The sequence below is a fragment of the Sturnira hondurensis genome, unplaced genomic scaffold (assembly GCF_014824575.4).
Source record: "Sturnira hondurensis isolate 20B ecotype Veracruz unplaced genomic scaffold, ASM1482457v3 Scaffold0007222, whole genome shotgun sequence".
NCBI lineage: Eukaryota > Metazoa > Chordata > Mammalia > Chiroptera > Phyllostomidae > Sturnira > Sturnira hondurensis.
Genome location: NW_028079853.1, coordinates 274,192 through 288,491, shown reverse-complemented (window position 1 = coordinate 288,491; position 14,300 = coordinate 274,192). Strand labels below are relative to the sequence as shown.

The 14,300-nt window shown below is 52.8% G+C and overlaps 1 protein-coding gene across 4 annotated transcripts in view; it reads right to left on the bottom strand.

Moving 5' to 3' along the window:
* Nucleotides 1-14,300, bottom strand: part of MYLK (myosin light chain kinase) — a 192,266-nt gene that overhangs the window by 52,365 nt on the left and 125,601 nt on the right. For all 4 annotated transcript variants that reach the window (XM_037051461.1, XM_037051460.1, XM_037051462.1 and 1 more), the window contains one exon: nucleotides 12,168-12,254. In XM_037051461.1, the coding sequence (XP_036907356.1) occupies nucleotides 12,168-12,254 (87 nt within the window). The remainder of the gene's footprint in view (nucleotides 1-12,167; nucleotides 12,255-14,300) is intronic.

Here is a 14,300-nt window from a genome sequence, read left to right as displayed (position 1 = left end):
CCCCAACCCCAGCACTCCTTACCACGCTTACCCGGCTTTATTTTCCCTCATGGCGTTTAACTCCGTATAACAAACTAGTCATTACTTATTTATGGTTTGCCCTTTGCCTCCCCACAAAGTATTAGCTGTGTACCTAACGTGCCTGACACACAGTAGACACTCCATAACTATTTGTCGAATGAATGAGTGGAATTGTGTTAGCAGATCACAGAGAGGCGGTGCCGTGCCCTGGACATGGAGCTGCTCCGTGACCACAGGCAAGGCGGCCGCCCTGCGGGTTGTCACGGGGCATGAGTAAAGTGGGAAGACCGCCGCTACCCACCCGAGAGCCCCAGGAGGACTGCAGAGGCACCGGCGCCTCAGGAGCACGCTGAGAGCGCGGAGCTGCTGGCCAGCGGGTGCGTGGTGGGGCCCAGGTTGAGGTCCGCTTCCATCAGGTTCGCCCTGGTTTGTCACCATTATTAATCTATCCATTCGACTCATAAAAGGGCTGACAATGTGCCAGGCAAATGCCAACTGGTACCTATACTAGCCTGGGTACCGAGGAGAAAACCAAACACATGTAGAAATCAGCTTCAAGAGCTTAAATGTCAAGACATGTGGTCTCTTTCTTGTGCCAGAAGGACATTTATAGGACAATTGGAAAATTTTGATGAAGTCCAATAAAGTAGATGATAGATAGCATTGTATCAATGTTAATTTTGTAGTTTTGATCCCCGAACTGTGATTTTATGAGATTGTCTGTTTTTAGGAAGTATACACTGAAGCATTTAAGTGCAGAGGATAACATATGTGCAACTTACTTTCAAACTGCTCCTAAAATGTGTATGTATGTGTGGACAGGTAGAAGGAAAGGGAAATGGAAGAAGAGAGGAGGAGAGAAAATATGATAAAGCCAGCACGGTAACATGTTGATATCTGAAGAATCTGAGTGAAGGGTATATATGATTTATTTGCATTATTTTTGCATCTTTCCTTCAAGCCTAAAATTATTTCAAAGTAAAAGTTAAATAGAGAGTTTAAAAATAAATTTATCCAGCCAACATGACACGGTTGTCCCGATGGAGGAGAAAGAGCTCCGTGTGGGATGAGGAGGTGGGGAGGCAGGCAGGGGACGCAGGGGGACCTGAGGGCTAGAGAGGAAGAGCCCAGCCCCTCGCTGGGAGCAGGGAGGGGCTCAGAGCTGGGAGTCAGGGTGGTGGTTGCTGGAGGTTGGACAGAGCACAGGGCCGGGGTTAGAGAGCGGTGGTGTGAAGACAGTGTGGCGACTTGACTTAGGGAAAATAAAAAACGCGGTCCCTCAATCACACCAGTCACATGTGGTCAGTGGCTATCACATTGTGCAGACGCAGAGCACTGACGTCCTCACAGACAGTTGTGCTGGACTGAGCTGGTCTAGAGGCCAAGTCCGAGTTAGGTCTCTGTCCTCAGTGACCAGGGCCCTCACACAAGCAGCGGTCTGACTGGCTGGAGGGCACTGGGGGCCTCCACACCTTCTGGGGGAAGAGGGTCCCCACTTAGGAGGCTGCTGCCACACTCTGGGAAGGAGCTGATCATCCGTGTCCAGCTTTGGTAAAGGCGGCAGAAAGAAAAATACAAATGCGAGACAGAAGAAAAGTTAAAAGAAGTAGGGGCTGAACAAGAGGGAGGCACAAAGGCTCCTTAGAGGATTCTTGCCTGGATAAATGGGAAGATTGTACTGATAGATGGCCAAGTTTGGGAGTGCAGGTAAGTTTGGCCTGGTCCAAGTGAGTGTGGTGGATGAAAGAATTTAATCTGCACGTAGGCAAAAGCCTGGACCAGAATTCAGAGACCGCAGAAAGGTTGGTAGAAGCTGCAAGAGAAACATTTCAGGATCAAAAATGTAATTTATGATGCAAACTGTGAGGATGGGTCCATTCTTTGGGGAACAGAATGCAATGGAAGAGGAGAAGGGGCTGTGGAAGGCTCCGAGGCGCACGGAGGACAGTCACTGCAGCCCCAGCTGAAGGGAGCACGGGGAGAGCGCCTCAGGTGGGACCAGCGCCGGTGCCGGTGCCGGTGCCGGCCAGGCTGCAGAGGGCAGGTGCAGTGGGGCAGTGTCCGCAGTCACTCCACAGGAGGGTCTCAAGGGAACAGGTAGGGAGTCAACTCCTCTGTCAAGAATTCCGGAGGTGAAAGGGACAAAGAGAAATGGGGTGACAGACCAGGAATGTCAAGCTGAGGTGTCTTCCAAGGTGAAAGAGAAGAGTGTGGAGGCTGGGAAAGGGGGAGCTCGAAGACGCTAGGCAGGAAGAACGTGAGAAAGCCAAATCCCTCAGGATGGAATAGAAAATACCCGTGAATGGCTGAGCCCTGAAGCCCTCGCCTTTTCATCAAGGCTGCTGGGGGGAGGGAGGAGAGAGTCCGCGGGGGGGGGGGGGGGGGGGGGGGGGGGAAANGGGGTGGGGGGAGTGGGGGGGGGGAAGAAGAGAGGCCTCTACCCCAGCTAGAATCCGACCTCCTGGGCAGAGGGGAAGCCATCCTACCAAGGGACTCTGCAGAGCTGCTGTTGTGGGCTTAGCTGCGTTCCCCCAGATTCACGAGTTGAAGCCCTGACTCCCATACCTCAGAATATGACTAAGTTGGAGCCTTTAAAGAGGTGATTAACTTAAAACGAGGCTGTTGGGGGAGGTCCTAGTCCAATCTGATTGGTGTCATAAGAAGAGGGAATCTGGACACAGAGGAAAGGCTGTGTGAGGACACAGAGGGAAGGCGACCACCTTGGGTCAGGAGAGAATCCTCAGCAGAAGCCGAACCTACCGACACTTGAACCTTGAAGGTCCAGCCTCCAGAACCCTGAGACAACACATTTCTGCTGTGTAAGCCACCCGGCGTGTGGCACTTTGTTAGGACAAATGAATGCTGCTGTGGGCAGCTCTCGGGGCCAGGAACGGGGCTGGCGGCCCCTGGGGTGGTGGGCTAGCAGTTGGTAAGGAGGGACAGAGGCACAGAATGAAATCACAGGACGCTGGAGCCCCGCCCTACCCTGACCTTGGCAGCCCTGGTAAACCTGTGTACCAGATGCAGAGTCTGCACTAATACTCATCTTTCTGTGCTACAGTGGAATGGAATTGAGGGCCCAAGTTTTACATTTTTCGTTTTACAAATTTGGAGCTTCTGCTGTTGGAATTGGCTAGCATTTGAAATTGGTTTGGTTCCTCTCAGTAAAAACAATTTCATTTTTAATAAGTTTTTTAAAGATTTTATGTATTCATTTCTAGAGAGAGAAGAAGGGAAGGAGAGAGGGAGAGAAACACTGATGTGTGAGAGAAACGGCCCCATTGGCTGCCTCTTACACGCCCCCAACCAGGGGCCTGGGCTGCATCCCAGGCCTGTACCTGACTGGGAATCAAATCGGTGCCCAGTTCACTGACCCACACCAGCCAGGGCAGTAAAAACAATTTTAAATGTTAACAAGGTTTTGTATCCTATTCTATATGCATTTTGTATGACCACTTGCTGTAATCCATTCATTGTATTCTGGGCTTAGAAGAACATACTTTATGGGTTGGAAAGGAGAGCCATCTGATGCTAAAATCTGATTTCTTAAAGAGAGCTGGATTCGGCAAGTTGTCTCTAACCCATGGCCACGTCACCCTTTCAATCGTTTGCTTCCTACCTCAACCAAACAAAGGCAGGGCACCTCGCAGTGTTTCTAGTTCGTGAAAAAGGAGGTGGGTTCACATAAAAGTCAGATGACTTGCTGGGTTCATAAAAGCTCATGTGACCCAGTAGAAACGTGTCCAGAACCAAAAACAGCACCTTTCCCCCACACTGCGGCTTGTCCCTGCTTCTCCAAGGCCCCCCACCAACCCGTATCCAGTCACCAGTGTATGTCAGTCAACTAAACAGCTCCTCTGTCTGCCACTTCCCACACCCACCCGTCACCATGCTGGCCTTAACTCTGCCTCCTCCCAGGCCCCGCCCCAATACACCCACCACCCTGAGGCCAAAGTTGTCTTTCACGAATGCAGAGCTACTGTCGCTCCTGCTTATACCTCTCCAGTGACTGCCTGCTGCCACTTAGGGTCAAGCCCAACGCATCTTACAGGGGCCTTTGAGATCTGCCCCCAGCTTTCATCTCCCGCCTGCTTTCTTACTATTGCCTCTCGGGGGGGACACCCTCCCCCCAGCCCTTGATGCTCATTATCAGTGGCTCTCAAAATCTAGTGTGCCTCTAGTGGTTCTCATGGTGACTGGGGACCCTGCCAGAAGCACAGATTCCTGGCCTTCCTGGGATGCTGTTGCTGCTGGTCCCCAAGCCACCTTCTGGGGGCGCTGGTCTATGCTCCAAATGCCTTTCAGTTTCTGTGATTCCAGGCTTCTGCTGTCAGCTCTTTGCTGACCGATGCACGCTCTTCAGGCAGGTCTCAGCTCATGGATCTCCACTGCCAGGCTGGGTTCCATGCCCCTCCAAGGCGGCCCTAACTCAGCACCCATCCCAAGGCAGTGCAATTGCAGAGAGCTGCCTCAACATGCATAAGCTACAGCTCGCTCCCTGGGGACGGGGGCAGGACCCGTCTCGCTCACCTTCTGTATCCCCAGTGCCCAACTCGGTACCTGACACATGCTTTAAAGGCATGAGTGGAACTCCTGAGGACCTCTGTTAACCAGGGGATTCCCAAGAACACTCCTGAGCTCTGATGCAGAGACATTCGGTAAGGCCTGGGGCTTGCATCCTTGTGCAACTTTCCATGAAAAGGAGAAGCCACCTGGCTTACCCACCAGATGAAATCTGCCAGGAGCTGAGCCTTCTACTCTAGACAGGAGACAGAGGCTGGAAGAAGTGAAGCAGCCCAATAAAAACATCATGGATCAAAGCTCTGAATTTGGGTGCCTCCAGGGAAACCTGGGGCAGGGCTGGGGAGGCCAGTCTCCAGCTGTCTGCACAATCTGTCTCTTGCTTCTGCTCAGCCTGCGCAAGTCTGAACCTGGTCCTGGCCTCACAGACCTTTCTTCTGTCCTGGTAGGGAGGTCAGCACGCCACAGAAGTGTCTAGACTGCTCAGTCTGAAGGCATCTGAGTACATCTCTCCAGTGAATTGAGGGCTAAAGCATTTGGGGGATATTTACAGAGCTTGAAGGTGGGTCTTGACGGGTCAAAAGGTTCTGAGTTCATGAAGAGCAAAGGAGATTCAGGAGGCAGCTGCAACAGCCTTGGGTACAGGGCGGTCCCTGGATCTCTGCCTCTCTGGGGACACTGCTCTTTTTAGGTAGTTAACTAAAAATAGACATCAAAATCTTCACAGTTCCCCAAATCAGCAGTAACTTTCTCCTGAAGCTCCTGAAGGCTGAGGGAAGTATGGAGGGGACGCCGACCCTGCAGGCTGAGGCAGAGCGGGAGGGTGGCAGTGAGGAGCTGGGAGGGGAGGCTGAACCCACTCCCTACGCTGGGTGGGCTCAGGGCTCTGGGCCACTCGGCAGCCCCCACTGCTCACCATGCACACACCAGGCCCATCCCTGGTCCTTACAGATGGGCGCAGAAATGTTGGTCATCTTCCCAGAATTAACATCTCTGGGCAAATTTCCTGCACACACCCCCTCAGAGCAATGGCTGCTGAATAAGAAGATTCCAGGTGAACACGGCTCCTGTTGTTACTGCAAAGTCGCATCCCTTGGCCCCCGGGACACAGAGTGTCAGGACGGTGGAGAAAGAGGCAGCCAGCATGCCTGAGACGGCAGTGCCGGGGCTGCTTGACTGGCATCCTCCAGGCCCTCCCTGGGGAGAGACCATCCTGCCATTCAGCTGGCTCGTGGGAGACAGTGGGGCAGCTGGGGAGGGGCCGAGGCAGCAGCACAGGGCTGGGTCACAGGGCCACATGCACGCGGGGCAGGGGGCAGTAGTGGGCGCCATCCCGCCTCACAGACCAGTCCTTCGGTTAAGAGTAACTGGAAATTGGTACCCCGTTTCTTTCAAAGACATTTATGGGAACACCCCAGCTTCTCTCCCATGGCCCCACACCTTTCACTGTCAAGTGAGCTTCGGTGCCAAGCCTCAACCTCCTTGCATTTCCTTTTAGCTCTTTGAATCCTGTCAGGATTTAACTTTCCCCATGACCTTGAAAGAATGTTTAAAAGAAAGATGGTTTGAGCCCAGACCGTGTGGCTTAGGTTGGTCTCTCAAAGCAAAAGGCTGTCAGTTTGGTTCCCGGGCAGGGCGTGTGCCTGGGTTGTGGGTTCGGTCCCAGGTTGGAGGGTGTACGACAGGCAACCGATTGATGTTTCTCTCTCACACTGATGCTTCTCTCCCTCCCTTCCTCTCTCTAAAAGTAAATAAAATCTTCAAAAAAGAGAGACATATTTGATTCTGAGAAAACCTCTTAGGAAAACTGAACACTGCTTTTGATATCCAAAGGCACTTTCAGGTTGATGCGACTTTTGGTTTCAGAGAGAAACACATATGCGAGGCCAAAGCAAAGACATCAACAACTATCAGAGTCTGGATGGCCCATCGTGGACACAAAGCCAGAGACCAATGTCAGAGGTGACGCTGGGGCCAAGGCCAGGCAGGGAATACAAAGGAGCGTTTACCTGCATCTCCCCACGTCCTGGAAACACGGTGAAGGCAGAGACCCTTAAAGCATGTAAAGTCATGAACCGATTTGAAGAAGCAAATACCTATCACACCCCTGCTTCAGGCCAGGCACGGAAGATTCAGAGATGGACAGGCTCTGGTGTCTGTCCACGGGAGGGAACAGTGCCCCCTGGACGCCCATCCATTCTTTTACAAAAGGCCAGCGGCTCTGCAGACGGATAAAAACACCACCCAGTCGGGTACTGCACTGGCACGGCCTCGTCTGCATTTTCTAAAACCTTTTCTTAAGCCCCACTGACGCCTTCCACACAGAACTCCACGCAGATTCCTTCCAGCTAGAACACTCTGAACCTGGCCCTTCTGCTCACGGCCCCCTTCCTCTCAGGATGTTTCTGCTGCTGTGTAACACAGCCCAAGCCGGCTGCAGCTTTGACCCTTCACGTATCAGGTGACACCAAGGAGAGTCAGCTGGCCTCACCTGAACCGGGTCACCTAAGGAAACAAACATTCCGCGGGACGGCCTGACATCAGAGCTGGAAAAGCCTGGGTTAGCCCAAATAAGTCCCAATTTGGCAGGTGAGGAAACCAAGGTCCAGCAGGACAAAGGCCTTTGACCAGGCCCACATGTTCAGTTAGTGACAGAACCAAGACTTTGGGGCCCTGCTCTCTAGCGCCAGTGGCTATCTGGCTCACCCTGTGCCGGAGCAGGCTTCCTCCCCACGCCCACTCTGCTGGGGAGGAGTCTCGGGGACTCCCTCCTGGCCTGTGCACTTCTCTCCTGTTCCTTCTCAAAGGCAGGAGAGGACCTGCTCTGGGGCGAGGGGTCGAGGAAGTTCCGTGAGTGCTGCCAGTAAACACCCATCAAGAGGGGGAAACCAGCCATAAAAGATATTGGGACAACTGACAAAAATGAAGTACAGATGTGGATTAGTAGCACTGTTGGTTCAATGTTGAAATTCCTGATTCTAATAACTCATCGGGGTTATGTTCCAAGGAGATGCATGATGAGATACTCAGAGGTCAAGGGTATGTATGATGTCTCTAATTTGTTCATGAATGATATGTATGCAAGGGGGGGGACCACCCCAGAAACCAGAATTATCTTCTGGAGAGTGGGCCCCTTGTACTACAGGTTTCCCCACTAGGTGAGTGTTCTGGGAACCCGTCTGTATCAGTGTACCAGCCGGCATTGTTATGAGATGCATGTTTGGCTTCAGTGAATTTGCTTTGAAGACTCTTTCATCGGGTGTGTCCATTTCATGATGGGTGATTTGCAAGTGCGCCTGCCCACACCATGCTGACTGGTGCAGCCACTGTGGAAAGCAGTAAGGAGAGATCTCAAAAAACTAAATAGGATCAGCAGTTTTTAACCCAAAACAGCATGACCCCTGCGCCCCACCCTCCCTATTCACCTGATCTTTCTCTAAGCAACTTTTTTTTTGTTTCCCCGGATAAAAAAAGTCCTCAAAAGCAAACGTTTTGGCCCTGGCTGGTGTAGCTCAGTGGATTGAGTGTGAGCCTGCGAACCACACGATCGTGGTTCGATTCCCAGTCAGAGCACATGCCTGGGTTGCAGACCAGTTCCTGGCAGGGGACACACCGGAGGCAACCATACATTGATGTTTCTCCCTCTCTCCTTCCTTTCCCCTCTAAAAATAAATAAATAAAATCTTTAAAAAAAAAGCAAACGTTTTGCCGACATGGAAGAGGCGAAACACAAAACAAGAGAAGCACTAAAAGGAATCAAAATTGGTGAGTTTAAAACTGGTTTGAACAGTAAAAAAGTCTCATTAGGTGTATTGCATCAAATGGAGAGTAGTTTGAAGGTGGCTGACATTTAAACATGTAAGAATAAATACACAATTTTTATAAATAAATTCTGGTTTTGGGGGTTCCCCCTTGTAGCTGTATGATGAATGGTGAATATGTGAACATATACATAGTATATATGTATATATATGATCTATTATAAATATATATCTATTTGAATATATGAAAATATACATACAGAATGATACAACAATGGAACAAAATGTAAATAATTGGTGAATCTAAGTAAATATATACAAAGTTTATTGTACTATTCTTGCAACTTTTCTGCAAATTCGAAGTTGTATCCCATAAAGTTATTTAAAAGTTTTCATGGAGAGGCATGCAGTGTACACCCTGACAGGTTTAAAGGTCCAGGGAAGCTCACCAGCTGCCCCCTCCTTTGCCCCGACTGTAATGACGGGCGGGCCTTGGCCCTGCGGTGCGCAGACAGGAGCACTGCCAGGCCTGTGCAGGCAGCGCACTGTGTGGGGCTCTGAGACTATTGCCAGGCACAGGGTGTTCATGCCTGGAACCCAGCAGAACCCAGCGCAGGGCTGGCCTCACAGTTCCATGTCTTACTAGCTGTGAAACCCTGGGGAGGAAAATTTAGTTTTCTGAGGCTCAGTTGTGCTCATCTGTAAAATGGGAACAGCTCAGAAGGGTGAGAATTGCCTGAAGTGACATAAATTGAGAGCCTAAAAGGCACGTGCTCAATAAATGCTTGTTTTGGAGGACAAGTAGATGATCCTTGGAGTTGGGTGCCCTCATGAGATTCATTCTAGCACGTTGCAGTTTCTCCCTCCAACAGCGTTATCATCCCTCTCCAACCAAACCACATTCTCCTCCTCCCAAACGGGACCAGAGTCTCCCATATCCCTGAATCTACCCACACAACCCATCCACACTCCTGGACTTGTGAGTCGGGGTCTCACAGATTAACACGTTCTTCTGTCAGTTTTCTCCCACCCCGCCCCTGGGGCTGGGGCAGACTGGCTCAGACCGGCTCAGACCGGCTCAGGCCATGCTCCCTGGGCTCTCGGGCCACGGCGCGGACAAGTGCTGTCCACTCACACTGACAGCTCACTGCCAGGACTGGACGTGGCAGCTGTGGCGGGGAGGGCATGCAGAAAGGGATCTGGCCACAGCCTTTGACAAGAAAACCGCTCAGCCTTCCCTGGGCCACTGGCAGGAAGGATGGATTTCCTGGTTGGATTAGGTACTTCCCAGCCCTCGGCACAATGAACACACATACGCAGCCAGGCCGCTCCGGGACATGGGTCTGTCTATGGGCTTTCTGATGCAATCAGAGATATCTGGGACTGGGGATGGCAGTGCTGAGAGAAAGAAAGCAAGTTGCAGAGGTGTGCAGATTGCACGCCATACTGGCATATATAAATATGCCAATATTGCTTATGTAAATGCACATGCACAGAATAATATAATTGTGAATATCTTTGAGGTGAGCAGAATTGGGGGTAGAGAAAGCAGCCTTTCACATCGTACTTGGCATATTTTGATATTGTTTATAATATTTAAACAAGGATGCTCGTATACTTAACTTACGTAGTTAATAAAGAATACAAATGATCCCCCAGTGAGAAAAGAACGGCAGTGCAGACCTCAAAGGCGCCCTCCTCACTTCCTGTCTCTGGGCAGCTGCCTTCTCAGGGGGAACAGGTTGGGTAGAGTCTGGGCGGATGGGCCAGCAGAGGAATTCCAAGTGGCCAGTGCTGTTTATGGAGGCACATTCCTATTCCTTTGGGGGCAAGATGTACGTCTGTAACCCTAACGTGAAGGCTCTCCACGTAGAGTGAAATTCCCCATCAGCACACAAGCAGCATCTGCTAAAGTCAATCCAGTCGCGAATGTGCTCATTTTCTGTAGACATGGGCCACTTTCTGCCAGCCTCCCCACTGAAGAGCAGAACATCTTGCTCCCAGCAGTACGGGCCGTGGCCGAGATACCCTGAGGACTGGGCCCTGAGGTGTTCACTCTTACTGGAGGCTGTCGAGGAGACCCCTCTGCTTCTCCAGACCAGCAGTGCAGGGCCCCGGGCTTCCCTCCGGAACATCTGGTCTCCAGCCTGGCCAACCGCACACTGGAACGGCCCAAGAGCGTAAACAGACACTAACGCCCCAGCAGAGTCTGATTTGCTCAGTCTGGGGTGCAGCCCAGGCAGCGCCGCTCCCACGTCTCCCCAGGTGAGTCTAACGTGCAGCCAGGGCGGCGAGGCCCAGCCCTAGAACTGGATGGTGACAACGTGGGGTTTTCCACCCATCTCTTCTCCAGGGCAGAGAGCCCAGGGCCAGTCTGCTCACTGTCTCCAGCTTGTATTTCTCTTTCCCAGTAATCCTTCGACGCCGTCTCACCTCCCTCAGGACCTCCCTGGAGTGGATGGGCCAGCGCTGAGGACAGGAGGTGCTGGCCTCCCAGCTCAAAGCCCATGCAACGCTGCTCGTGCCCTGAGGACTGGGGAACGACCAGCCAGACCCCTAATTCACAAGTCCTTGGCTCTCCTCTAAGATCGTGCATCTCTTCTGCTTACGTTTCCCATAACCAATAGAGCACGGGCATAAGAAATCCTTCGGCAAGATAAAAATCATTCATCCATATTTACTAGGTTTTTCTGAAAACTGTTTATGCACTTCCACCAGCACAGTGAAGACTCAGCCCCTTTCCTGCTGCCTCTGGAGGGGTGAGAACTGAAGCCTCCAGCCTCCCCACTGAAGAGCAGAGCGTCTTGCTCCCAGCGGCAGGAGGCCTTGATAACCCAAGGCAGACCCAACATACTGAAGGCTGAGCACCCCTGACGGCCTGGCTGGTATAGTGTAGGGAGCCCGAACTCATCATTAGGAAAGGAAGTATGATGCTTTGAGAAGAAGAAATAAACTAAGTCACAGAACACTGTGTTGTAACGGAAAGAAAGAAATTGCCTTCAAACTAATCAGGCTCAGCCCCTTCCCTCCATGGGTATGAATATTTAAGAGCTTATCTTATTTGCGTTTTGCACATAGAAAGTGCATGTGCGGGATGTTCAAAAATTCCACACCCTCTGTCAAAACGGGAGGATTCAAACATAGTTCCAACAAAGTCAGGACAATCATTAATCATTAATTTGTGGACTCTATGCACATTTGCCTTCCTTGGCTGCGTCCCCCACTACAGAAACCGCTGGCCCCCACTCCAGATATACACACATACAAATTACGAGGGAGGACCCCCCAAATTGGAATTATCCTCCGGAGGGCAGGACTCTCGGAGTGCGGGCTTCTCCCGTTAGGTGAGTGTTCTAGGAACCCATCTGTATCAGTGAACCAGCTGGTGTTGTGAGAGGCTGCATTTGGCCTCCATTAATATTTTTTGAAGCCTCATTCAGCTTGTTTGCCCATTTCATGATGGTGATTTACTAGTGCACCTACCCACACCACACTGAGTGTTCAGCAGTTTTTGCCTCACTCGTGTGAGCCATCGGCTCCGGGGGATGCTGGGCACTCCAGCCAGGAGTGATAAGGTCAGAGTCCAGTTTCAAAGGTCTACCCACCAGCCAGAAAGACTCATCCGGGAGAAGCTCTCACGGAAGTCTTGTGAGAAGTAGAAAGGACACAGGTGTAACTGAGGGCGGATGTGGACGTGCCCCACCACTGAGGCTGCAGGCAGGTGGGGGGAGACGGGGTGCCTGAGAAAGGACCACTGGCTCCGCCTCCAGGAGTTCACAGGGCAATTGGGTGCAGGCCAGGCAGGAGGGCCCTCTGCTGGCCCTCAGTCCTGGCGTTGCCTAGAAAAGCTGAACAGGTACTTACTCTCTGTTCCTAGCACAGGAGGAAGAGAGCTCTTGGGCCTCCGGGCTTTCATCTCGGGGGCCTTGGCATTCTCACTGGCAGGAGCATCTGGAACAAAACAGGTGACCACAAACATCAGTCGGCAGCTGCCCAAGGAAACAAGCAGAGAAGGCATCTCAACGACAATCCCACCCCAACCCAAATGGGAGCTTCCTCCCCTTCCCGGGCCCACTCTGAGGCCTTCAGTGCCTGCTGAGCGGCCTGTGCCTGCGCCTGGGACCTTCTCCCACAAAACCACCACAGAAGGAGGGTCGCTGCAGTGGGCCTTATAAATCTGGCAGAGAGCGCAGTCGCCTGGGCAGGATGGATGGGCAGGCGACCCTGGGAGCTAGTTAACACTTTCCCCTCCACAGCAGGCCCCTGCTGCCAGCCATCACATCGCGAAGGGCAGGAGGAGAGTCAGCGCCCCTCAGCACACCTCTCCCCATCCCATTCCTTCATGGGTGTTGACTTGCACAGGGAAAACATTATGGATCTCCGAAAGTCTGCTCTGTGTGTCGAGGTCTCTTGTACCGAGGAAGGAGGGAACAGGGTCCTGCCCGTGGGCTCTGATTTCTTGGACTTCCTTCTACAGATGGATGCTGACTGTCAAACCTCCACACCTGACAGAGACCTCCGAGCAGGTGGCTGGCATGCCTCACCTGCTCTGGGCCAATTACTGGGGCTTCTGTACCCCTCCCCAAAGGGACCCAATGAGACCCTCTGGCTGCAGCCTGCGGGCAGAGCTAAAATGCTGCGAGATGAGTGTGCAAATCCTCAGGCCGCTCCTCCACCTCCCTCTTCCTGGGAACGCACGCCGTGGGTGACATCAGGGAAACCCTCCTTTGTCAGGGTGGCAGGTAATATCACGCTGTGTGGGGCCAAGGTGGGCCGAAAAGGCCCTCACGGGGCCCTGAGGAGACAGGACTTTGGGGACTTGAGGGGAAACCACCCAGGGCCTCAGATAAGCAGCAGCTGGCCCAACAGCTATCACTACGCTCCAGCATTTTCCCCACAAGGAGCTTTCTTCAGGGTTGTGCTGAGAGGGAGCCCGCCCATCAGAGCCCCTTCCTGTCCATCCTTTTCCTGCTCCCAAAGAGAGGAAGAAAGGAGCGGGTGGGACTTTCCAGCCGAGGCTCAGCCACATTCCTGTGGCTTGGCTGGGGAGGAAGGGCTCTCATGCTCTCCCCGCCTCCTGGGTGGGCAGTCCTGGCTGCTCACACGTGCTCTCTCGCAGGGGTTTTAGGATGGGCACGGGGAGCAGAGAACCAGGGGCTGGCACAAGGATTCTTGGTGCTCCCATCCGGATGCACTGCTTCTCCTAGAAGGCATTTGGGTCTCTTTCCTGCTCCAGAATGTGGATCTGCCCTTACAAATCCTGCCCACTTCCTATTAGCTGGGCAATCCAGGGAGGAGGCCGGGGGCAGGCATTGTCCGGGCTCACAGCAGCAACAAGGCACAGAGGTCTCCAGGGGTCGGCCCAGAACCATGCATGCGCCACTACGGGAGTGATTAAACAGAAGCTGGGGCAGCCTGTGACAGGGCTGGGTTGAGGGAGTGCAGCTGGAGGAAACCCTTTTAGGCTGCACTTGAGGCCCAGGCCCCTTTGCTGCCTCTGCTCCCTACGGCGTGTCGCCCTTCTATCATGTTCCGTGAGAGCAAGAAGCCCCAGCCAGTGGGTCGGGGGTCCCAGCCACCTGCGGCTGACACGGCCTGCACCCTGTCTCCTCAGCAAGTGGCTCACACACCAGGGTCCACGTGCACACGGACAGAGGAGCAGAGAGAACAGTGGGAAGAGGATGACTTCATTTTCTCACATTGGGTTTTCCCCCANTGCGCCACTACGGGAGTGATTAAACAGAAGCTGGGGCAGCCTGTGACAGGGCTGGGTTGAGGGAGTGCAGCTGGAGGAAACCCTTTTAGGCAGCTCTTGAGGCCCAGGCCCCTTTGCTGCCTCTGCTCCCTACGGCGTGTCGCCCTTCTACCATGTTCCGTGAGAGCAAGAAGCCCCAGCCAGTGGGTCGGGGGTCCCAGCCACCTGCGGCTGACACAGCCTGCACCCTGTCTCCTCAGCAAGTGGCTCACACACCAGGGTCCACGTGCACACGGACAGAG